The sequence below is a fragment of the Xenopus laevis genome, chromosome 8S (assembly GCF_017654675.1).
Source record: "Xenopus laevis strain J_2021 chromosome 8S, Xenopus_laevis_v10.1, whole genome shotgun sequence".
NCBI classification, from domain to species: domain Eukaryota; kingdom Metazoa; phylum Chordata; class Amphibia; order Anura; family Pipidae; genus Xenopus; species Xenopus laevis.
In genome coordinates, this window is record NC_054386.1 from 11107317 (window position 1) to 11133778 (window position 26462).

The 26462-nt window shown below is 39.7% G+C and overlaps 2 protein-coding genes and 1 non-coding gene across 10 annotated transcripts in view; all 3 read right to left on the reverse strand.

Annotated features, from left to right (window-relative positions):
* The window catches only part of LOC495312 (MAP/microtubule affinity-regulating kinase 3), a 43827-nt gene extending 37659 nt beyond the window's left edge, over positions 1–6168 (reverse strand). For 3 of the 4 annotated variants that reach the window (XM_018232072.2, XM_018232073.2, XM_018232071.2), the window contains exon 1: positions 5512–6168. In XM_018232072.2, the coding sequence (XP_018087561.1) occupies positions 5512–5562 (51 nt within the window). In that variant the 5' untranslated portion in view covers positions 5563–6168. The remainder of the gene's footprint in view (positions 1–5511) is intronic. The other variant, XM_018232074.2, reaches the window with a different exon arrangement.
* Positions 6169–12716: 6548 nt separating this feature from the next.
* eif5.S (eukaryotic translation initiation factor 5 S homeolog) lies at positions 12717–22766 on the reverse strand. Of its 5 annotated transcripts, XM_041574106.1 has the most exons (13): positions 22613–22766; positions 22247–22447; positions 21209–21254; positions 18226–18505; positions 18045–18126; positions 17371–17543; positions 16405–16516; positions 15970–16094; positions 15176–15343; positions 14664–14825; positions 14240–14404; positions 13513–13665; positions 12717–13084 (listed from the first exon to the last, which is right to left on the reverse strand). In XM_041574106.1, exons 4-13 carry the CDS (start codon positions 18295–18297, stop codon positions 12992–12994), a joined length of 1305 nt encoding a protein of 434 aa, XP_041430040.1. In that variant the 5' UTR covers positions 18298–18505; positions 21209–21254; positions 22247–22447; positions 22613–22766; the 3' UTR covers positions 12717–12991.
* Positions 16140–16264, reverse strand: LOC121397806. The gene has a single exon (XR_005963932.1). It is a non-coding gene; the product is annotated as a small nucleolar RNA SNORA28 (small nucleolar RNA).
* Positions 22767–26462: the final 3696 nt, after the last annotated feature.

Here is a 26462-nt window from a genome sequence, read left to right on the forward strand (position 1 = left end):
TTTAGTTTATATAAACAAGCTGCTGTGTAGCCATGGGGCAACCATTCAAGCACAGGATACACAGTAGATAACAGATAAGTACTACTATAGTTTATATAAACAAGCTGCTGTGTAGCCATGGGGGCAGCCATTCAAGCACAGGATACACAGTAGATAACAGATAAGTACTACTATAGTTTATATAAACAAGCTGCTGTGTAGCCATGGGGGCAGCCATTCAAGCACAGGATACACAGTAGATAACAGATAAGTACTACTATAGTTTATAGAAACAAGCTGCTGTGTAGCCATGGGGCAACCATTCAAGCACAGGATACATAGTAGATAACAGATAAGTACTACTATCGTTTATATAAACAAGCTGCTGTGTAGCTATGGGGGCAGCCATTCAAGCACAGGATACACAGTAGATAACAAATAAGTACTACTATAGTTTATAGAAACAAGCTGCTGTGTAGCCATGGGGACAGCCATTCAAGCACAGGATACATGGTAGCTAACAGATCAGTACTACTGTAGTTTAACAGACAAGTTCTGAAGACTCCCATTGTAAACTACAGAGGTTACCAGTCTTCTGATATCTATCCTGTGCATTTTCTCCTTTTTTTTGTTGTTGAGGAATAATCAACACAAACTTTTAGACTAGCAATTACACACATTTCAAATCCAGACTCCCAATGACCTACTAATGTGAGAAGACTACCCACCATAAACTACCCAGCTTTTCTAAATTTACAGTGAAGCTTCCAAGTTTCGTGATATGCTGAGCCAAAACTTGTCTGTATCCTGTTCCTGACTTTATGTCCTCAGTTAAGTTTACCCCCTTCCTTCAAATTATTTGTCATGCCTTGTTCATGTTGAGATTGTACATGTATGAGAACTTTGGACTCAAGTAGGCAATTTGCAGTACTGGGCACAAGTGTAACCTTTAATGCACTTGATGGACTTTCAACGGAACCTTTGCACATATCACAAGAGGCAAGGCTGAGAATGATCCGCACAGCAGTTGCCTCCCACTTCATTGGACTGCACCTATGGTTTGAGGGGGGTGGAGTAACAACACCTTTAATAGATTTGATTGAGTTTGAAATGTAACACTTGAAAGAGCCCACAGCTCGATACATGTTAATCATGTTAATAAACAATGTAGCAGCATAATATCTGCATCGTTGTATCTATCCTATAACTAATTTACATCTAATTTATATCTAATTTACAGTGAGACATTACAAACATTAAAGATTATTATAAAGAATGCTGGTGACATTTCAAAGCAAGGAAATGTTTCCACGACAAGCAGAATACCACTACGTGATCAACATTTGTCTTGAAATGATGCCATTAAGATTAAGGATTGAATGACATTTAAGGTTTCAGATTAAAGAGCAACTAAAAGCACTCGCGCATTTGTTTTAATTAAGGCTCAGGGTCAATGTACCATTCCCATTGGACAGCAGGCCCTGTGCAGTTTATCTTTCAGTCCTTTTGAGCTAAAACGGCAATAGACGTAACAATTACAATTACTTTCCAAGAAGGATGGTTAGTTTCAATACACACGTGTAGAGCTGAATCGTCAGATATACAGTTAGAAACATTAGAATTCTACCTGTATCTGATGATTCAGCACTAACAATGGCCGATGTTCAGGTCCCTTCAAAGGAGCCCAATCAAAATTTTCCATCCAGCCCGATCGATGAGCCGACAGATATCCAAGTTTTCTGCCAATATCGGTCGGCTCTTTTCCCACCATACACGCACCGAATATTGTACGAAAATTTGTTTTGTACAATATTATCTGTGCGTCTATGGCCACTTTACTCTGGGGAAACCAGTCTCCTCCACTGCACCCAGAAAAAACCGTGCAGTGTATTGTCACAGGGTGCAAGATACAGATGTGCATGCAATGGCACATGACAATGTTACTAGGTTTTAATTGCCGCAGTCACGAGAATAGGCTCGACCCAAAACTGCCTCTCAAAACCGTGCAGATGCCTTTCATGGCTCACAGCATGCAAATCATCTACAAGAAAGCAATAAACCATTGCCAATGTCCAACACAAAAGGCTAGATGACTTCTCCATGCTGAGGAGCCCACATATATATAGCCTTTAAAACAGGTTATCACTTATAGATGTATGTTAATTGGCTTGGGGCTAAAAAGCTCTGCTATTTCAATATAGCCCCTGAGTTAATGGGAAGTGCACTATGGTCTTATTACTCAGTCACATGTTTACTGGGGGACTTGATTTTAAATGCACTACAAAGCTAAAATTCTAATAGTGTAGGAAGGAAATTATTCACAGGTGTATGTTTGTTGACTGGGGCTTAAAAGCTCCCAGCTTTCCCGGGGCTTAAAAGCTCCCAGCTTTCCCACTAGAGCTCCTAAGTTAGGGCTGGGACACACTGGGTGATATAGGGACATTTAGTCGCCTGGCGACTAATCGCCACGACTTTTCTCCCCGAATGCCTCCCCTCACTCTGGGCCTGGATAAAATAAAAAAATCGCCTGCGCTAATAACACGCAGTGATTCATTTTCCGAAGTCGCCCAAAGTTTTCCTCATGAGGCAACTTCGGAAAATGAATCTCCCCAAATCGCCCAGTGTGTCCCAGCCCTTATGGGTAAGTGCACACTGGTCTTACTACTGAGTCACACTGGTTGCTGGGGGACTTGATTTTAAATGCACACTACAAACTTATTTCTATGTGTCACCGTTTTTCTAATATTGAAGTGTAAAGTGTCATTTTTCTGCTTTTCTAAAGCAGCTCTGAGAGGGGGTCACCGACCCTGTAAACTGCTCTAAATTGATACATTTAGTTGATACATTTCTTATCTTTGTCCCTGCTGAGCAGAATCTCTGGGTTTCATTAAAGGCAGCTGTTAGAATTGATACAATAGTTGCGGTTAGAATTGATACAATAGTTACTAATACTCCAGAGATGCTGCCGAGAAATGTATCAACTAAATGTTGCAAAATTGTAACAGTTCAGAATCTGCACCTAAATTACTGAGCTGTCAGACTCAGACACCAGAAACAGGAACATTTAACTTTAAACTTAGATTTTGGAAAAACAGTAAAAAATAAATAATGGAAAGTAATTGAAAAAAAGTCTATATCTGGGGAACAATCTGAAAACAAGTGAATTAAAAAAAAAAAAATGTTTGGAAGGTGGACAAACCCCTTTAATGTAACCAAAACTTGCCTCATAACCAGGAACTGAAAAATAAACAGCACTAGGAGCAACATTCAATGGTTTGGGGCAATATGTTGCTCGTGAGCTTTATATGTTATTTATTCTCTATTGGACCTTGCAATACATATGTATCAGATGTTTTAATTGATTGTATTTTGTAACTATTTTATGGCTCATTCCACATTGTGACGTTTTAGGATACCTTGTGTTATTTTATTCCATCTGTTTATTTGTTTTGTTTCTTTTGCTCATGACTTTCTATTTCTGCCAAAACAATCTATGGTGGATACAGGGATATTCACTGAGCTAAAGGAACCCAGACCAAATGTTGCATCTCAGAGATTTGAAGCAGAAAATGTTTAAACGACTAGATCAGAGTGAAAGGTTCAGGTCTCTAGTGAAAAGGCTCCTTTCCCTGGGTCCAGGACATGATAGTATTGTACCCACAGCAGTAACGGCCCTGAGAACGAGAATTAATTGAGGTAATTTGGCATCAAGGAGAAATCTCTTTACCTGGTCAGAAACGCACCTTACATCCCCAAGGTCCTTTCGAGCATAACAAAAAGTAAAACATTGATTGAAGGTGTATTTGGAGACCAAGTTACTCTGAAGGTACACAAATCTTATTTTACATTAAAAATTATCCATTTAAAAACTGGCCGACCAAACAAAACAATATAATAGATAATTTTCAAAATGATTCAGGTAGGTGGTCACTTATTTAGAATCCCAGTAATGGGAATTTTCCAAAATCTCCCAGGTTGTATTGAGTGATTTCCACAGTCTTGCGACGATAATAGAGCAAAGTTGGTGTGAGTTATAGTTCTCCAATTTATTAACCAAGCAATTGGGATGCCAGACATATTATGTGGAGTTATATGTAGAGACTGTTACAAGGGGGTTAAATGGGGCATCCCCCACACCCCCTCTCTTTCCAGTTACACGTGCCCCCCAATAATGGACTGCTCTCACCTGCGTTCCGGGTTTTCTTCAAAGGTACAGTTGGCACCATCACTTAGTGACAGGTCACTTAGCGCTGGATCCACTTTACAGATACCTCTTTCCGAACATCCAAAATGGCGCCTGATGGGTCTTCAGTGCGTGCGTTCCACTGCAGAGCGTAAAACTCAGAATTTGCTCACACTGAATCCCAGCAATTTATAGATTTTCACGATTCACGGAGTCCCGGCAGCCTGATGATTTTCACGATTTTGTGGTATATTGACCAAAAATTTAGTTTCAACTGGGGATGAATCCCTGAATCCTTTGTGAATTTGCATATGCAAATTAGGAGAAGGGATGGAAAAGGTTTGAAAAAATGTTTACTTGCTTGTAAAAAGTCACGTGATTTCCCTTCCCACACCTAGTTTACATAAGCAAATTAGGATTTGAATTGGCCATGCACCAGGATTTGGCCGAATGCTGCTGAAAAAGCCTGAATCCTGGATTTGGCGCATCCCTAGTTTCAACCTTATGCCCCTAATTTGCATATGCAAATTAGGATCCACTTAGGTATTCGGCGCATCCCTAGTTGAAACAACATGTTAGGTGAATTTACCCCAAAATCTTGAAAATAGGCAGGCTGCCGGGACTCTGTAAATCGTGAAACCGTAAAAATCGGTAAATTGTTGGGATTCGTTGTGTGAGCAAATTTCGGATTTTTACGCTCGCAGTGAAACGCACACACTGAGACACATCAGGCGCCATTTTGGATGTTAGGAAAGAGGTATTTGTAAAGTGGAGATATCACGAAAATGCTATCGGATCCAGCGCTAAGTGACCTGTTACTAAGTGATCGTGCCCAATTGTACCATTGAGGAAAGACTGGAACGCAGGATCTGGTGAGAACAGTCCATTATCGGGGGGCAAGTGTAGCTGGAAAGAGAGGGGGATGTGGGGGATGCCCCATTTAACTCCTTTGTAACCTTCTCTACATATATCTCCACATAATAAGCCTGGCGACCCAATTGGGAAACTTACCTCTTACTTGATTACTAAATTGGAGAACTAGAACTCACACCAGAATACTCCCAAGTTGGAGAACTGTAACTCACACCAACTTTGCGCTGCAGAATTGTCGTCTCAAGACTGTGGGGGAAATCACGCAACACAACCTGGGAGATTTTGGAAAATTCTTATCACTGTGATTTTAAATGAGTGACCACCTACCGGAATCATTTTGAACATAAGCTTTTATATATTTATACGGTTATAGGTTTGGTCGCCGGCCAGGTTTTAAAATGGATAATTTTTAATGCAAAATAACAGGTGTGTGTCCCGAGTAGCAGCAGCAATACATCACAATGCGAATCACTTACATTCTCTGTGTCTCGTTCATTCACTGTGGGTAGTGGGGTTCGCGTGGACATTGTCCCCCTGGTGCGAGAATGTATTAATGAGAGAGATGAGGGCCGGATCTACTTGCTGGAGTGATAGTTCTCCGATCCTTATATGGAATAATTAGAGTTCCAGTCTCCCTTATGGCTGCAAACCCCCACAGCCGCCTACTCGCTTCATTATTTACAGATAGATTATTGGTCCTTCTGGGGGGCAGCAAAGGGCTCAAATAACGGTCTCCATTCTGTAAATAAAGTGCAAACATGTAACCAAAAAGGAAAGAGCTGGAGACTAAGCAAACAGCACCGGAAACACAGGCCGAAGCCGCTAGAGGACAAGAGCCCCGGAGTAGCCCGTCACACAGGCCCCGGGTGGGATGAGATGTCACCGGGGCGAGGTTCACAAACAAGAGAAGCTTCACTTTCTCCGCCTGCGCCACTTCCGAGGCCCGCCGCTAGCGCTGGAGATTGTGGCCGGCGACTTGGCAGAACTCCGTTTAGCATCAGGGAGGTTTTGAGGTGTCTTATCACCCCCTCTTTCTCATTAATCCCGCTCTACCCACTCTGTACAGCTCCTACACCATCCAAGATGGCCGACCCGCTTCCTCCGGACGGATCCTAATAGCCCGGCCCCTCCAGCCGCCGGACGTGACGTCATCGCAGTCAGCGGGTCTGATTGGGGGCGGAGAGGAAGCGGGCAGTGGTTGTTGTTGCTAAGGGTGATTTGAACTCCGGACACAAGTTGATTCTTTGCTCGGGATACGAGTTGATTTATTTTGCCTGGGCTTCTGTTATACGCGGCAGGTCAGGTATATAAGCACTAATACGGTCTTTACTTTGACTGCTACGGGCAGATTTATCAAGGGGCACGTTTACTTAGCTCGAGTGAAGGAATAGAAGAAAAAAAACTTCGAATTTCGAATGATTTTTTTGGCTACTTCGACCATCGAATTCATACCTCCCAACTGTCCCTTTTTCGGAGGGACAGTCCCTCTTTTGACAGCTCAACCCGCAGTCCCTCATTTGTACTGGAAAGTCCCTCTTTTCTCTGCACTGAACAGCCAGAAAAAGAAACAAAGTTTCTCACTTAATTGGCTTTTAGCAGAGAGCCCAGAACAGCTAACAGGTGCAACTAAGATACTTTGTAACAATTTTGAGACACAAAAACACAGTTTAGATAAGGAGAAATATTTTCAACCTTTCATAACCTGCCAAATTTTGTAAAACAAACATGGTAATTAGGGGGTGTGGCCACAGAAAGGGGTGTGGTCAAAAATTGCTGCGCTACGTGCGGGAAAAAATTTTTTGTCCCTCTTTTTACTTCCAAAATGTTGGGAGGTATGTCGAATTAGCTACTTCGACCACAACTTCGAATTGAACTAAAAATCGTTTGAACATTCGATAGTCGAAGTACTGTCTCTTTAAAAAAAACTTCGACCCCCCTACTTCGCCACCTAAAACCTACCAAGGCCCCCATAGGCTTTCTAACAATTTTTAGGTCGAAGAAAAATCCTTTGAATCAAACGATTTTTCGTTCGATCAAACTATTTGCGGTAAATTCGAAGAATTTACATTTCGGCATTCTAATATCGAAGGTTAATTAACCCTCGATATTCGACCCTATGTAAAAGTGTCGAAGTGAATTCGAGGGAATTTTTGAAGTAAAAAAATTCGAAATTCGAAGTAATTTTTTGGATACTTCGACCATCGAATAGGATACTATGACCTTCAACTACGGGGCACATTTACTTAGCTCGAGTGAAGGATTAGAATGAAAAAAACTTTGAATATTTTTTTGGCTACTTCGACCTTCAACTACGACTCGAACGATTCAAACTAAAAATCGTTTGATTATTCAACCATTTGATAGTCGAAGTACTGTCTCTTTAAAAAAAACTTCGACCACCTACTTCGCCACCTAAAACCTACCAAGCACCAATGTTAGCCTATGGGGAAGGTCCCCATAGGCTTTCTAAGCTTTTTTTGATCGAAGGAAAATCCTTTGAATCGTTCGATTCGAAGGATTTAATCATTCAATCGAACGATTTTTCCTTCGATCGTTCAATCGAACGAAATGCGGTAAATCCTTTGATATTCAAAGTCGAAGGATTTAACTTCGATGGTCGAATATCGAGGCTTAATTAACCCTTGATATTTGACCCATAGTAAATCTGCCCCTACGACTTTGATTCGAAGTAAAATAGTTCGAATATTCGACCATTTGATAATCGAAGTACTGTCTCTTTAAAAAAACTTACCCTTCAATACTTCGCCAAATGAAACCTGCCGAAGTGCTATGTTAGCCTATGGGGACCTTTTAGAGCAGTTTTCTAAGTTTTTTGAAGTCAAAGAAAAATCGTTCAGTCAATGGATGAAATCCTTCGAATCGTTTGATTCGAAGGATTTATCGTTCGATCGAACGATTTTATTTCGACCGCAAATGGCCAAATTCGATTTAAAAAAACACCGACTTTGATATTCGAAGTCGAAGTATTTCAATTCGGTCAAATTTCGAAGCTTTTTCTACTTCAAAATTCGACCCTTGATAAATCTGCCCCCCTAGTCTGTAGTGATGGGCGAACAAATTCGTCTGGCACTAATTGGCGGCGAATTTCCGCAAATCTCCTGCGAAAATTCGCCGGTGTCAATTTCCGTTTTTTTTTGTGAACTCGATTTATGCATGAAAACGTTCAAATTGCTAGATTTTTTAGTGAAAACTATAGAATTTCACGATTTTTCATGCACTTTCCAATTTCACGATTTTTCGGCGAAGCGAAACGGGAGAAATTCGCCCATCGCTACTACTCTGCTACAGGTTATTATTGGCCCAGTCATTTTAGTAATGTTACTAAGCTCTTGTCTGTATATATTCGGTGTATACAACCATTTGTTGTTGAAGTAAAGTCTAAAATAGAATAAGGCTAGAAATGCTGTATTTTGTATACTAAACATAAACATGAATTTACTGCACCACAAGCCTAATCAAACAAATGATTTATGCTTTCAAAGTTGGCTGCAACTGTGATAAACATTTTTGCAAGACCAAGACTGTGCACATGCTCAGTGTGGTCTGGGCTACTTAGGGATCGTCATAAATGATCAAAACAGCACAAGTCAGAAGCCAATACAGCAAGACTGATTAATAATCAGAATATACAGACTGCACTGGGTCCTGTGTTGTCATGTAATCTAATGTGGATTTTATAGTTTTTGTATTGTTTAATACAAACTTTCTCCAACTCTGCAGAACCAGTGGCTGCAGCAAAGTAATCCTCCAAATAGAATCCCAGTTTATCTGTTTAAATCTGGCTCCATGATCTTTGTCCCTGCAGCCTTTACATGCCCTTTAAATAAAACCGTAATAATGAAGCCCCAGTGTGATTAGTTATTTTAAGATGATTTCCTAGCGTCTAGCTGTCATACTATTCTGCTGATTTAATGTGTATAAATATGTTAAAAAACATCATCTGATTTTCAAGTCCTACAAGTAGATGAAAAAACCTAGTTAAAGAATTGAAACAAAAATAAATATATTTGGTCATGTATTTATTGAAAATAAATGACCCAATAACATATCTGCGTGTGACAAAAGTAAAGGTGACCATACACGGATAGATCCGCTCGTTTGGCGATGCCGCCAAACGAGCGGATCTCCCTCCGATATGCCCACCAATATCGGGCTGATCCGATCGTGGGCCCTAGGGCCCAACGATCGGATCCTTCACGTTCGCAAACGGGCGGTCGGATCGCGGGACCGCATCAACGAACAGATGCGGCCGCGATCCGACGGGATTTTTAACCCCATCCGATCGAGATCTGGCCGACTTTCGGCCAGATCTCGATCGGGGAAGCCCGTCGGGGGCCCCCATACACGGGCCAATAAGCTGCCGACTCGGTCTGTCGGCAGCTTTTATCGGCCCGTGTATGGCCACCTTAAGTGAATCTGTATTCACTTACTTTCGCTCAGTATTTAGTGTGACCCCCTTGTGCAGCAATAACTGCAAATAAATACTGAGGTAACTGTTGATCAGTCCCAGGGGTGATCCTGGGGCTGCAGCTGCCCCAATGCCACCCCCCCCCCCTGCTCAGCGCTTAAAGGGGTTGCTCACCTTCCAGACATTTTTCAGTCCATTTGTATTCAGATTGTTCACCAGAAATAAAGACTTTTTTCAAATGCTTTCCATTTTTTATCACTTTTAAAGAAGCCGCCAGTAGGTGCGAGGACAGTATAGATGACGTAACAGGCAAAGAAGCAAGACTGAGCCGCAGCAAGGAGGATGAAGAGCCGCATGAGGCTCTGGAGCCGCAGGTTCCCTACCCCTGGTTTAGAGTTAGTCTTGTACCCTTTTCCAGCATTATGTGCATCAACAACTTTTGTTCTGATTTCCTCAGACACCTCCTTTGTTCAAGCCATGATACACGTCCACAAATGTGTTGTAAGTGTGATCAGGCTTTGCTGGATTTTAAATAAAACAGGGTCTCTCACACACACCCGATTGTCATTCCATTGACTGAAAACACCAGACTGATTTCACCTTTAAAGGACAAGGAAAGGCAAAAAAATAAAATCCCATTTTAACTTTAATGAAAAAGAAACCTTTCTCCAATATACTTTAATTAAAAAATGTGTACCGTTTTTATAAGAAACCTGACTGTATGCAGTGAAATTCTCTCTTCATTTACTGCTGTGGATAGGAATTGTCAGATGGTCCCTAACTGCTGAGCAAGGAAACAATCATACTTAATGAACAGCAGGAGGAGCTCCCGCCTTACTTCCGAGCCATGCAGAATTCAAACAGATTTGTTTATGATGATCCCTAAGCAGCCCAGACCACACTGAGCATGTGCAGGGTCAGGCCAAGATATTTAACAAAGATACAAGATGACAGCCCCCTGTGGCCAACTTTAAAAGCATAAATCATTTGTTTGATTAGGCTTGTGGTGCAGTAAGTTCATGTTTATGTTTAGTATATAAAATACAGCATTTCTAGCCTTATTCTATTTTAGACTTTCCTTGTCCTTCAAATTATGGGAGGAACTCCATGTTGTGTTTTCATCCGACAGCCAGATAAATGTAGTTCTTACATGCGATTCTCCTTCACTTACTGTTTCTTCACAACATCCGACACGTCACATGCGTTTTTTCGCATGGCGACGTGTCGGCACCAAATGCATAATGGAGTTCCGCCCCATATGGTAATCCAAAAGATTCACTTATTTTTCCACATGTTGATAGGTTATTGGATCTTTTTTCAATACATACACAACCAAATATAATCATTTTTGTTTAATTTGTTCAACTAGGTTTTCTTCATCTACTTTTAGAACTTGTTTGAAGTCAGATGATGTTTAAAGTCACATTCATAAAAAATATATAGAACATTTTAGAGTTCACAAACTTTCAAGCACCACTATATATAATATCTCAGTAAGCTTATGTATAATTCAGGGTTGGCATAGTATCATACAAGTAGGTAGATCTGTTAGGGGGTTATTTACTGATGTCCTATTTCTTGTTCAGAGTTTTAAAGGGGAAAAAAAAATTTTTGTAGAAAAAAAAAAACCCTAAATTTTTTCGAGATTTAATAAACCAGAGGCTGCCAAAAGTCAGAAAGAAAAAATACTCCATCTCAAACCTGCAGCCTTGTGTATTACATGGGCAGATAAATTTTCAATGACTTATTATAAATCACAGCAGTGCCGTCCAACTTCAGTGGTAACAAGGGCCGAAATGTTTCTGGCTTGGTGGAGGGCCAATAGAAGCCAGTATTGACCACTCCCCTTTTTAAGACACACCAATGATACCACACCACCATACCCAGAGTAATGGTAGTAGCACACCAAAAAAAACCCAAATGGTTGGTACTCACTGCAGGGATATCACTTATCACTCATATGTGAAAAAAAATTGTCATATTAAAGGAGAAGGAAAGCTAAGGAGGCATTTTATTGCCAATAGATTAGCTACAATAGTGCAAGCTAGAATACTATATTTATTCTGTAGAATGTTTTACCATACATGAGTAAAAAGCTCTAGAAGCTCGCTGTTTGTTTAGGATAGCAGCTGCAGTATTAGCTTGGTGTGACATCACTTGCTGCCCGAGTCTCTCCCTGCTCACTTATAGCTCTGGGCTCAGATTACAGCAGAGGAGGGAGGGGGAAGAGGATCAAACTGAGCATGCTCACGCCCAGGGCAAGGGGGTTTAAGGTGAAGGCAGGAAGTCTGATACAGAAGCCCATGTGTACACAATAGATGGAAAGAAATGCTGTGTTTTTTTTTGACAGAGGACTCAGAGCAACATTACCTGTTGCAGTGCAACAGTTGGACAACACTAAACGGCAATATCCAAAATTTAATACAAAAGATTCTTAGAAATTGTGCTTAGTGATGTAATTTATCACACGATTAACGTGTTAATTGTAAAAACCCATTAGACCGATTTTTGAAGTCACCTCAAGAGTTCCACAACCTTTACAAAAAGCACTGAGCCTTCAGCCTCATGCTTTTATATGGTCAACAGGGAAAACTCTATTTACTATATTATAATATCTCCAATTAGACAGACCCCTATTAGGCAAAATGCAGGATGTGAGCAAGTTCAAGAAATAGAACTCCTTTAAATGAGTTCAAACTCTTGCAGAACTTCATCTAAAAAAAATAAATTGTTTATTGGGCACTTATTATACTCGGGCTTCTACATGAGCAACTTTTGAACTTCGGCAATCTTTGAATTAAGGGTAAAGCCACATGAAGAGATTCATAATCTTGTCATTCCATATAAGTAAGCTACGAGCCATGCATTTTTATTTCAAGGGCTTTAATTACACATTTAACTGCTAGAACACGTGGAATGTTAATCAATTGGTTACAATTGCGGTCAGTGGGAAGCACAAGTGATTGGCCACCAGAGGGATTGCCAAAAAGAAAGTAATATTCACCATATATGCGACTGGTGGCAATATAAGTACAGGGCTGCAATTCAGATGCCTTGAATACTGCAGGAAATCAAAAAGAATAGTACGGCTCTGGTCATATTTGCAAGAAAACTTACAGTTTCCAAAATTGAAATAGAACGCCATTATAAGTTTTCAGTGATTATCTTAAAAATTATAATTCATAATATGCATTTTATTGTACAGACAAATTTATAGCATTGAGTAAATGAACCAGAACTGCCATAACCAAAAAAAGCCAAAAAAACCTTTATTCGCAACTGCAATGTGCACCAAACACTATAAATTTTAAAAGAATTACATGCTGTAGACAAAACTAGGTCTGTTGAATTCTCTATGCACCCCTTTTAATAGCTTTGTGAAGACTGATATAGTAGAAAGAATTTCAGCATACAAAAAAAAAAATAAGTGTAACGGGATGTTAAGCCACCGCAGCTTGACATATACTTGTTGCACTTCAGGCATAAAAAGCAGAAGCATACACTGAACCAATGCTTTAATATTCACTTTAAATTGCATCAATATCAATGTCATCATCTTTATCAACAGGTGACTTTACAGCCTCCACTTTAGGAACGGTCGCAGTCTTTGAATACACCACCTGTTAAGGAAAAAAAAAACCAACTCATCAGTACAGATGTATAGACTAAGCTTTATTGGGGTAGGGACCCCTTATCCTACCCCAGGGCACCCCATCAGCACTTTAACAGGTATTGAACCAATATCTTGCAACTATATGCTTTTATCTTACTATTACATTGACTCATCTACTCTACTGTACAGTGCTACATGCAGTGCTTTAGGGATGCCTAATACCGAACCCTAGTTTGCATATGCAAATTAGGGGTGGGAAGGGGAAAACAGCTTTACTTCCTTGTTTTGTTACAAAAAGTAGAATTTGGTTCGGCCAGGCAGAAGGATTAGGCCGAATCTGACACCGAATCCTGGATTTTGTGCATCCCTATTAGAAATAAAAAACATACATAGATATTTAAAATCATATTTTTATTCAATAAAACATATGCTTGCCTCTATAGTCTCATCATCATCATCATCATCTTCCTCCTCGTCCTCCTCTCCACCAGAAGACTCTTCTTCCGCCTCCTTGAGCCATTTGATGAATGGGTCTGCCTTAGCACGTATATCTTTGGCCAGCTCTTTAGAAACATACTTTTTTGAAGGCTGAAAGTGAGGATACAGTTAAAGGAAAACTATACCCCCCAAACAATGTAGGTCTCTATAAAAAGATATTGCATAAAACAGCTCATATGTAAAATCCTGCTTGATGTAAATAAACCATTTTCATAATAATATACTTTTCTAGTAGTATGTGCCATTGGGTAATCATAAATAGAAAATTGCCATTTTAAAAAATAAGGGCTGCCCCCTGGGATCGTAGGATTCACTGTAAACACAAACAAACCAACAAACGATACATGTTAGGTCACATGAGCCAATTAACAGACAGCGTTCTGTCTTTTGCTTCAACACTTCTTCCTGTTACAGTTAGAGTTGAAGTATTTCTGGTCAGGTGATCCCTGAGGCAGCACAGATAGAGTCACGAAATGGTGGCTCAAGGCAAGAGATGTAAAAGGGCAATATTTACTTAAATATATATTCCAGTTTGGTAAGATTCTTTAATATGCCACTTAATATGATATGAACTGTTGCTTAAGTGTTCATTTTGGGGGTATAGTTTTCCTTTAACTAAACAAGTTACTGTACCCTACTTTGAGGGGTAGGAGAAGTGTCTTACCTTTTCGGCCCAGCTGATGATCACCTCCTCTTCAAGGAGATCTGCATCATACATTTCCTTAAGGATATGTGGTATTTTTGAAAGAAGGTGTGACTGGTGCATATCTATAACACACTCAAATCCATGTAGTAGGTACCTTTGTGCTTTTTTGTTGTTGTGGCAAAACTGTAGTGACAAAACATACCTCTTAATATGGGATACTCCTTTTAAGCTTGCATAGAAAAGCATTGCTTAAATGAACAGTAACATCAACAAAATAGTATTTTAGGAAGGGATGACAATATAATGTTGAGTAGTCCTGCACTGGCGTGTTTGCTGCAGAAACAACTATAGTTAAGATAAATTAGCTGCTGTGTAGCCATGTGGGGGCAACGTTTCAATCACAGGACATCTGTATATACGTTAAATGTAGTCACATACTGACCCGGAGGAAATGGCGCCTGTATTTCTTGATCTGGTCTCTGATTTTGTCATCAAAAAGAACTTCAGATAAAACCAAAGGTCCCATTGCTTTAACATCAAGCCTTTCAGCTTCAGCCAAAATGTCCTTGTCACAGAAGTCAATTACACCCTCTTCCTTTTTTTTCTATGGACATAAAAAAAAAAAAAAATTAAGGGACAACAAAGTGCTCATATTGTACTTCTCACCAACCCCATCTCTGCATTTATAATTGAGGTGCAGAACAGCAAGGCCATTCAGATGATGCAGTGGGGTGGTCCCATGATTAAAATATGGCTTTACCAAGCCTTTACATATTTGAATACAAAACACGATATAAGCAGATACTTAACAGTGTAAGAAGACACTGCACATGGTAGGATAAAACCTCTTAAACAGGCTTTTTAATTTCATAAGAGCCACATTTTCTTTAAAACAAAGTGTTACCCAATAAGACTTAAGGTTTCAGTACACGTGAGCAACTGCAAAACACTTACCTTAACAAAGTCAAATAATAGGTTTACTCTGTATTCAACAGGTTTTTCCAAGTCTTCACTAAGAGTAAGATTTTTTGCATGATCGCTTATTTCTTCCATTCTGCGTCTCTGAGCCTCTGCTGTGGTGTCTTCCCCCCAATCTTCATCATCATCTTCCTTACCTGCATTCTAAGGGAAATGTTAAAGAAAGGTTAGTGGAACAAGCCTCATTTCATATTAAAGGGAAATGGTCATGGGACTGCTGTACTGCAAGTTGCCGCAATATCACCACCCAGCTGCCTGGTAGATAAAAGAACAGCACTCAATAGTAAAAATCCATGTCCCACTGTGACCCCCATCAGTTACATTGAGTAGGCGAAACAGCCTGCCAGAAAGCAGTTTCATCCTAAAGAGCTGGTTCATTCTGAAAGCACACGACCAGGCAAAATGACCCGACATGGCGCCTAGACACCAATATTACAACCAGGAATGCACCGAATCTACGATTTTGGATACAGCCGAACCCTCAAATCCTTTGTGAAAGATTTGGTTGAATACATAACCAAATCCTGCATATGCAAATCAGGGGGTGTGAAGGGGATAAACATCTTTTCTTCCGTGTTTGGTGACAAAGTCACACGATTTCCCTCCCTGCCCCTAATTTGCATATACAAATTACAATTCAGATCGGCCGGGCAGAAGGAATTATCTGCAGTGTAATTTTAGAATAAAAACAGACAATAAAAATCATGGCTGAATCCCTTTAAAACACTCTTGCAACACAAACCTATGAAGGTTTCAGAAAAATTGCTTACCACATGTGGAGGATTAAGCTCTGTTAGAACTGGGGACTCATTTGCTGCAGAACCATTTTCTTTCTCTTTGCCCTTTCGGTTTTTCTTGTCCTTTTCCTTTTTTCCTGCATTGCCGTCTGTATTTTCTTTAAGAAGGAAAAAAAAATGTTGAGCGCTTATATTTACAGCTCCATGTTCAAACTTCCATAACAGTATCTCACAACGAGATTACTGGAGTAGGTTAAGCTTGTTTTTATTTAGCAAGCGAAAAATTGGGGCAAAAGACTTCATTAACATTTGCCACAGAGTGTTGCTTGCAATGTGTTCCTAACTTAGTATGGCATGAGGTAACAAAACAATCAAAGCTACTTGTGTTAAAAATTGTGTGTATGATGAGAGATGTGCCAATGTATTAAAATAAATAAAAAGTAAGCTTTGCTAAAAAAAAAACCTTACCTGTTGGGTTTTTGAGGATGAATGTACAGAGCTTATGTTTGGTGTCCAGCATGCCTCGGTAGCCACAGGCTTTACAGGAATTGCCTATTGTTTGCTTCTTGGGATTGACATGCTTAAATTAAAAAAAAAAAAAAATTAAAAAAAAAAATAGATTTCACATCAAATAAGACTTGAGTCAACCAAATGACTTAAATGGTTGGTTCACCTTCAAGATAACTTTTCGTATGTTAAAGAATGGCCAATACTAAGCAACTTCTCAATTGGTCTTCATTTTTTTTTTAATTATTTTTTGCCTTCTTTGGATTCTTTCCAGCTTTCAAATGGGGGTCACTGACCCCATCTAAAAACAAATGCTACACATGTATAGTTATTGCTACTTTTAACTTATAAAAAAGTATTGCTACTTTTACTTATTCAGGCCTCTCCTATTCCAGTCTCTTATTCAAATCAATACATGGTTGCTAGGGTAATTTGGACCCTAGCAACCAGAATGCTGAAATTACAAACGAACTGCTGAATAAGTATTTAAAGAACTCAAAAACCACAAATAATAAATGAAGACCAATTGCAAATTGTCTCAGAATATCACACTACACCATACTAAAAGTTCATTTAAAAGGTGAACAGCCCCTTTAACCCAAACCACTCTTCGATCTACATCGTAAATGTAAAACTCCTAAACCCTTATAGACTGTATATCATATATAGGTGCATGCAAATAACCTAAAACTGTGCCAACAATATAAGATATGGAATGTGGTTCTAATAATTATTAAAATGATGAGGAATTAGCACAAAAGGGATATCAAAATATTCAATTTAAGAATTTTTTTTAACACACATACAACCTCAATAGTAAAAAGGTGTGTGTGTGTGGGGGGGGGGGCTATGCTTCATGAAATACAAGGCAGCAAGAAAACCACAAAACAAATGGAATGAAAAAAATATGGGAAATAAAATTCATACCAGATCAGTTTCAGGATTATCGCATTCAGGACACAGAACAAACTTTTTAATAAATCCATCCAACATATCTTGCAGCTTATTTGCCTCATGAGATCCATTGACAATGAAACGGTCATTCTTAATATCAAACTGGGTCTGGGCTCCCAGCTCACAACCAAAATATTTGGTGGGATCTGCAATAAAATAAACATGCGTTTTATTTAGAAGAGATGGCTGGAGGCAGCAAACTTCATATACATGAATCTCACACCTGCCCAAAACTCGTGTGATACAAATGTCAAGTTAGGTACCTACCACCCACTCTGACGGGACAGTCTATGAAAAAGTACAGGAAACTGCTTTGTAGGTTATGGTCATTAAATGGTAAGGACATTTGACAGATAAAGGTAAATCTATACAAATTAGAGATGCACCGAATCCACCATTTTTTATACAGAATCCTAATTTGCATATGCAAATTAGGGGAACACTTTTTACTTCCTTGTTTTGTGACAAAAAGTCATGTGATTTCCCTCCCCACCTTGAATTTGCTTATGCAAATTAGAATTCGATTTGGCAGGGAAGAAGCATTCAGCCGAATCCTGCTGAAAAAGGCTGAATCCTGGCCGAATCCTGGATTCGGTGCATCCCTGATACAAATGGTTAAGAACTGCAAGAAGACAAACTCAACGTACAGGTAGGAGGCCGATTAAGCGCCTTTGCAACATCAACCATGTTGACTATTACTGTCTTTATTCCATTTCCTTTGCCCTCCACCTGTAAAAAAATAAAAATAAAATACAAATAATTAAGGAACCCATTAAGTAGAGCAAGCTAATCTACAATTGCTGTAGAATACAGGGGTGGTTACATTACCTTAGCAATCAAACGGGGCATTTTGTACCGATAGAACTGGTCGGAAACACTTCGGTTGACGTTGAAAGACATTTTGGTTTATTATTAGCCCTTACAATAAGAGGGAATGGTCTTGGGTTGCAACTTTTTGGTATCTTCTGTCTGGAGAAGACTGGATGACATAAACAACTGCAAGAGTTCTCGGTCTCTGACATGAAAATAATTTCGCCACAGAGGCTGCAAGCGTCTTGCTTGTATGCTATGTTCCCCCAATACAGGTACCAATGGCTGCGCAACAGCTCTGCAAAGGGGACACAAAAACTATTAGAGTACATCAAATCAGCAAAAATAAGTTGGAATACAAAACTTGAAACTGCCTTTTCTAAAAGGGAAAATAACTCCTTTCCAACGCAAGTTAAATAAATAGGGCTTCAGGGAAATTGAAGCTACTCCATGTCTGCTCCTTAAAGGAGAACTAAGCCCCCCATTGAAGTCCCATTGGCCCCCCTCCCTGCACAATCTTACCTCTGAATTATTTCCCCTCTAGAAATAGCGGCAACACATGCAGAGTGAGCGCAGTGGAGCTCACAGCGCCACCTTCTTCTCTTCCGTAATCTTTGTGAAATGATCGGCGTATGCGCAGTTGGAGCAATCGTCCGGTCTGTGACAACTGTGCATGTGCCGAAAGGGAGAAAGAAGATGGTGCCTGTGAGCTCCGCTGTGCTCACTCTGCATGTGCGGTCGCTATTTCTAGAGGGGAGACAATTTAGGGGTAAGACTGGGCAGGAGGGAGGGTGGCCAATGGGGACTTATCACAATGGGGGGGTTTAGTTCTCCTTTAAGAATCAGATAGACTACTAGTGCAAAGATCAACCAACTCCCCCCCCACCATACATAATGGACCACTACTAACAAAAGTCACAACAGAAGGTGAAGGAATGGGGTTGTACACTATTTACCTCTTTACCAATAAAACGATAGATTTTGTGTTTAAAGGAGGACTTTTGATGCAAAAAGTTAGGCACCCCAAGCGATTGTATTTATTTACCCGATACCCAGGGCTGGTGCTCCTATCAACAGAAAACTGCGCTGGTCTGGGGTTCTACCAATGAGCAGTTCCTGCTTCTTTTATTGCTCAACCAATGCCATCACATGCACAGTAGAGTGAAATAGCCAGCTTTTTGGCTTTAACCCTGCGGTGTACACACGGCCACGTGAAGAAAGAAGGCTGTTCCCATGGTGCTCACTGGAAGGACCCTGGGGAACAGGTAATTAAATTTACTTGGGGATGCCTAACTTTTGGCAAAAAAAGAGGAATTGTCACAGTCCCTGATCATTTTAAATAAAGTAAAAGTAATTCCAAGCAATTTCCCATTGCCATTACATGAGTTTTTCAGAGCCACGGCTAGCCCATTCCAGAGGAAGAATGTCCATGAATAATGAAAACCAACTATATGCCAGCTGTATGGACTGGTCTAAAGCTTAGAATGCACTTTTTTTTTTTTTAAAGGTTTTTATTTTTGCTTTTATAACACAGCAAGACATTACACAACAAAACACTAGAATGCACTTTTAAGTGTGCTAAACAGTTTAGTGAACTTGTTTCTTGCATCGACAACTTCAGAAATGAGATACACGCATATCTATCTATATCTCTATCTATATATATATAATAAATGTTCTTAAAGTACCCACACTTCTCAATCAGAGGTGGATGCTTGGTCAATTATAACATACAATCTTCAAAGTGGACCAGCACTACAGAATTTTTAATCAAAAACATTTTTATTCAATCATCACTCACGTGTCCCAACGTTTTGGCCCACACTAGGGCCTTTATTAAGTATAAGTGAAAGTGGTATTTAAGTAATCACAACCACTGTGTGATGATTGAATAAAATCTTTTTGATTGAAAACCTGGAGTGCTAGTCCACTTTGAAGAGAATATATATATTTCAATATCTTCAGCAAAAGGGAGGGGGTGCACGGTAATTTTGTATACACCAATTATTTTCAGACCAGCACTCCGTTATAAAAATTCAATTGTTTATCATTACATGTATACCCGACGTTTCGGTTGGTTTTTCAAGGAAAAGGGACCGAACAAACAGTCTGCACACTCTCGGTCCTTCAGTTCCACTTTGGGTGCTGCACATACATTTTGATAAAGGTTGTAGACCACAACCGGAACATAAATGGAATATTTTCAGTCGGAGTATACAATGTTCAAAATGGACCAGCACTCCAAATCTTCAATCAGGAAAAGGTTTATTTCAACATCACTCACGTGTCCAATGTTTCGGCCCACATTAGGGCCTTTATCAAGGATCCGCTGGTCCATTTCAAACACAGATATCTATAATATAGTCTATAGTCAGGTGATCCCACTGGTTTCTAATAAAAGGGCAGCCAAGTTTGGGAGTTTTACTTTGAAAGCAGCAAGTAAGTTGCAGTTAAAACTTAGTCCCTTTGTAAAATGTATAATGAAGCAATTGAATTCTTAATGAATCAGATGAAAATTAAGCGTAGGACTGGCCAGATATGGGATGACTGACGCAGTTGGCCAGCTTAAATATATTGCAATATATGGACAAACAATCCCTTGTTTAAAGGGTAAGGCACTTTTCAGTAGCAGTAGCACAAAATGTCTGTCTTAAATATATTGATAATGGGTTCAGTGCAGAGGACTCTTGTATTTGACTATATATATATATATATATATATATATATATATATATATATATATATATATATATATATATATATATATATATATATATATATATATATATATATATACATACATACATACACAACAGATCTCTCTGAGGTAGCCCATTAGTACAGGTCTCCTTATATACTGGGTAAGGGAATGGCAAACCAAATAATTTTAACCAAGCACTGCACAAGGTCAAGAATGTGTTAAAAGACAGTAACATAAAAAAAAAATTGGAATACATCAAACAACCCACTTTATAAGTGCAAGGTCTTTATAAAAACTTACCGAAACTCTGCCGTGTGGCGCTCAATTTCTCCTCCCTGGCTATCTCCTATAAGGAAGACAGGGAGGAGAAATTGAGTGCCGCACGATGGATCGCTTTCTCAAGATGAGCGCAAGCGGAGTTTCTGCAACTTAAAAGTATAAACTTTGCGAATTTAAAGTATAAATTTGACTTGGTTCCCCCCCTCGAGATATACGAATGATTTAAAAAAGAAAAAAAAAATTGAACGTTACTGGACCTTTAAAAAGTGTTTTTCAAATCTAATAAGTTATTTCTTTTAAAAGACATTATATATGCATAAAAATAGATTCACTCTGGTCTGGGTAGATAAATGCAAATCCTTGCCCTGTGTAACCAGACATACATCAAATGAAACAAAAACTTCCAAAGTAGATTAGTAAAAGAAAGAAAAGAATTTCCTTAAATAGATAAACGTGCACCAAGGACCACTTTCAAGCAGCTGGTTATAAAGAGTTAACACGGTGTTCCAGATAAGAATAATTACAGTAGGTGAGCCAGTAGCCTTGGGAGGCGTCAGACAACAGGTAAACTCACCAAGGACTACGGGGTTAAAGTGAGAGACAATTCTCGGGAAGCTCAGCTGCTTCTGATGACTCACAACTGCAGCACTGAGTCAGTCATGGAATCAAGGCCGCGCATGCGCACACATCAAAAACGCTTCCACCCCTTTATCTTTTATACCCACAAGCCACCTTGACAATATCACCCTTCTTCCGCCGCCAGAAGCACATACTCAACCCACCCACTAATAATCCCCACTTCAGTTTGCCCGGGAGGCCCCGTATCCGCCGGGCTGCAAAATGCGTCACGTCTTAAATCACGAGGCTCGGCAGCCATTTTAAATCAACATCCCGCTGCGGCCTAGATTAGCCTTCGGGTCGGTGCGCGGACATAGCCGACTCGATAAAGAGGCTTCAGTCACCCAACACATTATTCCGAACAGCTGTACAGTCACGTGTTGCAATCCTTCATTTGTCACCGGTTTATGTAACGTTAGCCATACAGCCGCGGGTACTCACCGTTTTCGTCCAATAAAGACATAAACACAACGCTGCTCGCCCTGGGTGCGATGAACGGGAAAGCAGGATGAAACGTCTTTACGATGTAGACAGAAAGTGCGTTGGTCGGGGAGACGGCGCAGCGTAATGCTGGCCAACACACCAGCTCAACGCTCCGAGATAATAAACAGCAAAACAGGAGACACCCTCCGGCCGGGGGATCTGAAAAGAAAAAAACGCGATAATTAGAGACTTAGAGCGAACCATCTGCGAAGGAATGGGTTAAAGACGTTGTTAATCAATAATTAAATCTCAGGGAATAGTTAAATGACGGCAGCTGTTTCGATAAAGCGCATAAACTTAGGGCAACACTGACTCATCGCTCACCTCAGAAATCTTCTAGTTGTCTCTAGCACGAAAGCGCAGAGAGTTGATCTTTACCCCCCTCCCCGCGCACAGAGTGACTGTGGGCGTGGCGCTGAATATCCTAGCAGCCAATAGGCCATGCGCTTGGGACACTTCCCCTACCGCCGACTGGACACTGCAAGTGCTTATCAAGGACTTTAGCCAATAGGAGCGGCCGTGTAGGCGGAGAGCTCGCGATAATTTTAAATGGGAGGAGGCGAGTTAGACTTTCGATCACGAGGCGAGGGACATGTTTGCAATGGCGGTTTTCAGGGGCCTGTAGCTCTCTAGCGCAGGGTTGCCAGGTTGGTGGGTTTCCAGCCAAATTGGGCTACTAATTTAAAGCCCAGGCGGGTTTTGAAAGTACAAACGAGCCAAGGTACGGGTTTGTACTTTGGAAACCAGCCGAAGTTTTTTTTTTTTTTCTTGCTCTAATGTGCCAAGCCTGTCTCTCCCAATGCATGTTGGGTAATGTAGTTTTTGTTTAACAATTTCCCGACTGTGAAGTTTAATGTAAAACTACAATACCCAGCATACAATAGGGCTGACTTCTATAGAAGTCGGGAGTTACCAGATTTTGTGCTCTGTACCCCATCCCTCTTAAGCATTATCGCTTTCTTTCTGGTGACTTTTCTCAATTTCAGACAGTTTTGGGCAAAAACCTGCTGGCCATCAAAATGTCTAGAGGTTGACCTGTTTTACCAAAATTTATTGAAGCTATATATCTATTGGGGCCTTATAGGACCCCTATACCTCCTGGGCCCCCCTTTGTAGTTACGCCCCTGGTCATGGGCAAATCTGTCCCATTTTACTTCATGGAAAGTTTTTTTTCACTGCATATATTGTGCTATTTTTCCTACTTGTGCTACCTTTGAAGTGATGCTTGGCTAGATTTGGGCTGGTTTTGAAAACAAGACCTGGCAACCCTGGAGGCGCGAGGGAGTGAGGGAAATGTTTGCAATGGCGGTGGGGAGGGACCTTTAGCTCTCTAGGGCTATCTATCCCAAAGGAACTCTTGGTTAGAGAGTAGCAGCTTTCGTGCACCTTTAAGTTAGTATTTAGTGAATTTAGGAATGCATTACCATCAGTCTCATTAGATAGACCATTTTTTTTAAATCCACTTTTTGTAGGGTGTGGATAGTACTTTTTTGGAAGAGTTAAATATCGCTATTTTATTTGTTGTTTGATATGTAAACTTTACTTAGGGCTAGTATAATCTACATTCTGCGCAACAAAGTGGTAAACCGCAAACATAAATAACATTCAACAACTGAGACAAATCAACAAAAGTAGCAGCACTCTGGTAATTTGAAAAAAAGTGAATCTTTACTTAAATTGCCTCAAGGCAACGTTTCGGGCTACCATGGCCCTTTGTCAAATATATATATCTATATATCTATCTCTCTCTCTATATATCTCTATCAGTCCATGAAAGCACTCACAGCAATCGCCATCAAGCATGTATCAAAAACTCGTTTATTGGTGCATGGTGATACACCATTAAACGAGTTTTTGATACATGCTTGATGGCGATTGCTGTGAGTGCTTTCATGGACTGATGCATTTAATTTTGGTTAGTACCTGGCATTAGACTCTACAAGTGGTAAGTGTCGATACTATATATCACGAAATTGCAGAGTTACTCACTGCATTCAGGTCTGCACCCTAACAAATATATTCTGATTTAATCCATATGATTGGTGCATCACATATGCCAGACTTTTTCTGAGATATAGATAGATAGATATATATATATATATATATATATATATATATATATATATATATATATATATATATATATATATATATATATATATATATATTTACAGAGAAAAAGGAAATCACTTTTAAAAATCTGGATTATTTGGATAAAATGGAGTCTAAAGGAGACGGCTAGTGATGGACGAATACATTCGCCTGGCACAAATTTGCAGCGAATTTCCAAGTTTCGCAGGCGAATAAATTTGTGAATCTCCTGCGAAATTTCAACGGCGTCAACATTTTTTGGACACGTGTCCAAAAAGCCGATCGCTTTAAAATCAGCGCGTGTCAACGCTATTTGGATGCCCATTGACTTTCACCCCAGCGTCAATTTCTGAATTTCGCAATTCTTCTTGAAAATGTCGGATTTTCATATTTTTCCGTGAAAAATATCCGAATTTCATGTTTTTTTTTCATGAAAATGTCCGAATTAAACGATTTTTTTGGTGAAACTTTCAGATGTCACGATTTTTCTGCGGGAGAAATTCGCCCATCACTATAGACTACCTTTGGAGCTTTCTGGATAAGGGATCCTGTACTTGTATTTCATTAAGTCAGGGAACTGGTTGGGACTCATGTTAGGACATTTTGTTTAGTTTATGGTCACCTATTACTATTTCTTTTTAAGCTTTACTGCTGTAGCCTCACTTTTCTCTTCCAAGACAAAAACATATAGATGTGCTTCCCTGGTTTTGTGCAAATGTAGTGCCTTTGTTTTCCCTGACACTGCTGAAAATACTCCTCTGTTCCTGGAACAAATTCCCTGACTTCATACTTTTGTTGTTTTTAGTTCTGCCATGCTGACATCAGGTCCCTCCTTTCACAAAAGGCAGAGTTTATTGAGTTTCAGATGATTTAGCTTCTCTTGCTTTCTAACATGTACAGTACAGGGTAAATTTTGTCAGGTACTCTCTTCTATGGCACTTTTTCTCATTTAGTTTTTCATCTGTCATTTATACCGGAAGTGTCTCCTTCTCTCGAGGCTGCAAAGCAGCAGAAGGCTGTACTGTAACATAAAAAGCCATTTCTAATTTTGCTGCTGAAATTTCGATGGGGAAACATTCCTCCTGACTCCAAAAGGTTAAAGAGACCCAGTCCCTGTATTAATTTAATACTAACTCCTACATATAGGGGCAGCTTTATCAAAGTTCAAATTTTGAAGTAATGAGAGTTTCTTAGAACGCCCATGAATTAGAATAAAAAAAGACCAACCGAAATTTATTATAAAGTTTTTTTCTGCGAGTGAATAGGGTGTATTCAATCGTTCAAATCGCAGTAAGATAAAATTCGGTTCAAAGTATTTTAAAAAAAAAAAAATAGGTTCTAGGAGGTCCCCCATAGGCAAAAAGCAATTTGGCAGGTTTTAGATGGCGAATGGTCGAAGTTTTAAAGAGACAGTACATGATAAATTTCAAAGTTTTTAATAGCAAGGGGGTTTAGTTCTCCTTTAAGGTGGTCATAAACGAATGGGCCTCAAAGGTAGCTGAACCTGTAGTCTGTAGGCCAAATAGATATTGTACAGTCCAAATATTAGTTTTACACCCAATCAGCCAGAATTTTTAGTGGTCAGTTGTAGTGGTTCCCTGGAGGCTCCGTCCCTGGCCTCCTCTTTGTATTAACAATGTATATCCAGGGTTTGGGAATCACACACTATAGGCAGATTAACTGCAAGTTGCATTTTTATTATTGTCCACACAACATGTTTTGGGCACCAAGGCCCTTTTTCAAGGTGACATACAGTACATCGCTGATAGTAAAGAAATATGGTACCAACATTTTTCTCTTAAGCTTTACTCTTCTCTAAAGTTAAGAACTTTAGCTTCAGACTCAGTGTGAGTTGCTCGTGTTTAGTAAGTTTTCTCTTCTATTTTATGGTTACACATATGGTTGCACATTTCAACAAGGTTAAGTGAGTGTGCACCTGACCTGTCACTGTCATTTAACTGTCGATTATTGCAGTCTAGTAAGGCTTTAGATTATTCATGACTATATCAAACACATTTTCAACTTTATGTTCCACATTGTTCAGTGAACTCTACAAATCTTGTTTTGAGGACATAATCTTGGA